The sequence below is a fragment of the Gobio gobio genome (assembly GCF_949357685.1).
Source record: "Gobio gobio genome assembly, chromosome: 5".
NCBI classification, from domain to species: Eukaryota; Metazoa; Chordata; class Actinopteri; order Cypriniformes; family Gobionidae; genus Gobio; species Gobio gobio.
In genome coordinates this window covers 898,531-901,916 of record NC_137101.1, presented here as the reverse complement: position 1 = coordinate 901,916, position 3,386 = coordinate 898,531, and the positions used below count along the sequence as shown (strand labels likewise).

General features: G+C 38.5%; 1 protein-coding gene across 1 annotated transcript in view; it reads right to left on the bottom strand.

Annotated features, from left to right (window-relative positions):
* ptpro (protein tyrosine phosphatase receptor type O) overlaps positions 1-144 on the bottom strand; it is a gene marked incomplete at its 5' end in the record, with an annotated part of 51,167 nt that extends 51,023 nt beyond the window's left edge. The window contains one exon of the mRNA XM_079818347.1: positions 31-144. Within this exon, the coding sequence (XP_079674473.1) occupies positions 31-144 (114 nt within the window). The remainder of the gene's footprint in view (positions 1-30) is intronic.
* Between the last annotated feature and the right edge of the window lie 3,242 nt (positions 145-3,386).

The window sequence follows — 3,386 nt, the reverse complement described above, 5'->3', positions numbered from 1 at the left end:
GGCAATGTTTTTTTAAGTCATGGAACAAACCTCAGTGCAGGTGTTGCCATCCTTTTTTCCCCAAGTGTCAGTAGTCAAGCAGACATGGTTGAGGTAGTGCCTGGTCGGATTCTGAGAGCTGATATTGCCTTGGGTGATACACATTTTTCTTTCTTTAATGTGTATGCCCCAAATGTTGGTCAAGAACGTATCATGTTTTTCGGAATACTTTCTAAGGCATTATCAAAGTGTCCTCAGGGAAATATTATTGTACTTGGTGGTGATTTTAATTGTACTGTTAATTCAGACCTAGACAGGAATCATGATGAACCTCACCCTTCTTCTGCTGAGAGTTTAAGGAAATTAATTAATGATCACAATTTAGTTGATTTGTGGAGGGAGGCCTTTCCTGGGGTCAGACAGTATACATGGCTAAAAGCTAATTCCAATAATATGTCAGGAGCTAGACTTGACCGTTTCTATGTTGTAAAAAGCAATAGGAGTAGGTTTTTTAGTAGCTCGATTTCGCCATCCTTTCTTTCTGATCATCACTATTTATCTATTGTAGTTTCGGTCTCATTTTCTGGATTCTCTAAATCACATTGGCACTTTAATAATAGATTATTGCAGGACTGCACTTTTATTCACTCTTTTAATCTTTTCTGGAAAACTTGGAGAGAGGAGAGATGCCGTTTTCAGTTGTTGAGTCAATGGTGGGACATTGGTAAAGCACAAATTAAGTCTTTTTGCCAACAGTACACTGCACATAGTACTACAGCCCTTAAAGAAAAAATGAAGATTCTTGAGCAAGACATCCTTGGGCAAAGCAGTGACTCTACCCACAATAATTCATCTTCCATTGACTCTGTTGCAAGAGATAAGCTCCTTTTAAAGAACTTATTGGAGGAACGAGGAAAAATGGCACTTTTAAGGACCAGGTTTGCCCAGCTGAATGACATGGATGCTCCTACAGTTTTCTTTTTCGGACTTGAAAAAAAGTCAAGAGAACAGACATTTTTTCATCAATTGAAGATTCCATGTGGCAGAGTTACAACTGACCAACGGGACATTCAAAGTTATGCTCTTTCCTTTTATAAAGATTTATACTCCTCTGAAACATGTGACGGAGCAGCAACTGGTGAATTTTTAAGTGACTTATCTAAGCTATCTGAAGAGGAGCGTGATGACTTAGACAATTCTTTATCATTTGGAGAACTTTCACAAGCTGTTCAGGAGATGAGTGCTGGGAAATCACCCGGGTTGGATGGACTCTCAGCAGAATTTTACAAGTGTTTCTGGAATCTAATTGGACATGACCTTTATGATGTTTTTCTTGAATGCATTGATCAAGGGACTCTTCCTTTGAGTTGTCGAAGGGCAGTTTTGACATTAATCCCAAAAAAGGGTGATCTTGGGTGTCTAAAGAACTGGCGCCCGGTATCATTGATCTGTGCTGATTTCAAGATTTTATCTAAGGCATTGACTAATAGACTTAAAACATATATGGCATCTGTCATTCATAAAGACCAAACATTCTGTGTGCCCAAGAGATCCATATTTGATAACCTTTTTTTTCTGAGAGACATTATTACAGTTGCAAAAATGCACAATATGGACATTGGTCTTCTTTCATTGGATCAAGAAAAGGCGTTTGACAGGGTGGATCATCAATATTTATTTAAGACCCTGGAAGCCTTTGGTTTTGGTCCTTATTTTGTTTCTCTCATTAAATTGTTATACAATGAAATTTACAGTATGTTAAGACTGAATGGCTCATTAACTAGGCCTTTTTCTGTAACCAGGGGGATAAGGCAAGGGTGCCCTCTTTCAGGGCTTCTGTATGCCATTTCTATTGAGCCTCTCCTGGTTTCACTTAGGAGGCAACTACGTGGTGTTAATGTTCCCAGTTTCCTCAATGCAGATCCAGTTAAATTAACAGCTTACGCAGATGACATAACAATAGTTATAAAAGACTCTGAAGATGTTTCAAGATTGATATCTTCTTTAGATAGATTTCAGCAAGCTTCATCTGCCTGTATTAACTGGGGGAAATGTGCATCTTTGCTGTTGGGAGACTGGCGATCTGTAGGACCTCCTCAGCTGCCACAGCAATGCAGATGGGCCCGAGATGGTTTTAAAGTACTTGGTCTTTATTTTGGGACTAAAAGTTACACCGAAAAGAACTGGGAAGGGCTATCTGATCGGGTGATCTGTAGAATTCATAAGTGGCGATGGATTCTTCCACAGCTCTCCTTTAGAGGGAGATGTTTGGTTATTAATAACTTGGCAGCGTCTATGCTATGGCATAAATGCACTGTTCTGGATCCTCCTAAAGAATTAATTGTTGGAGTTCAAAAGGCATTTGTAAAGTTTTTTTGGGACGGTTGCCATTGGCTTCCTCCAGGTGTCCTTTATCTTCCTGTGGCAGAGGGAGGGCAGGGGTTAATACACATAGAATCCAAAATTATGGCAATGAGGCTGCATACATTGCAGAAACTCCTGTATTCTTCAGATCAAGTGCCTTGGGTTGTTTTTGGTCTGTATATACTCAAGAGTGTTGGAGGAATTGGTCTTGACAAACAGTTGTTCTTAATGCAGAAATCCTTTGTGGAGAAGACGCATTTTTTGCCTTTCAGTTTTTATGAATCAGTGTTCAAATCATGGATTGTTTTAAACTGTTAAGACAGGAGGATGAGCATTATGGTATTGCAGAACCTCTTTTTTTTAATCCCCTTTTTGAAATGCCATCTACTGTATCATCATCTATAATTGCCAAATCTTTGAATGCTGGCATTACTAAAGTTATTGACTTGATTGATTTAACGAAAGGACAGTGGCGAACTGCACAGGAACTAGCTGACCAAATTGGGATAACTTCGGTTAGAATTGTGGAGGGATTAATTAGGAATTTTAAGATTTCTTTCCCTACGACGCTGAATTCTTTTATTAACAATGTTCTTTTGAATGGTTTTATTTCTCAGACATTTCCTGAGTTTAAGGTTGTTCTTAAAGACTGTGAGTTTGATGAGGATATAAGTCTAACAAACATTCTGAAAGGTTATGGGGATTTGGTGTTTCATTGTATTGAGAAAAAAAAGTTATATCATGGTTGTGTTAAATCTGTACATTATGGACAATTGAAACATAGACCGGACACTAAATGGAGGTCTTGGCTGTCTATTTCTGATGAGGTATGTCCATCCTGGAGATTACTGTACAAACCTCCTATCTCAAAGAGATGTGGGGACCTTCAGTGGAGGTTACTGCATTGCATTGTTGCCTCAAACTCTTTTATTTCAAAGCTTAATGAGACCGTTTTGCCAATATGTCCTTTTTGTAATGCACTTGATACTGTTTTTCATATGTTTAGTGAGTGTTTCAGACTCTGCTCATTGTTTGAACTATTG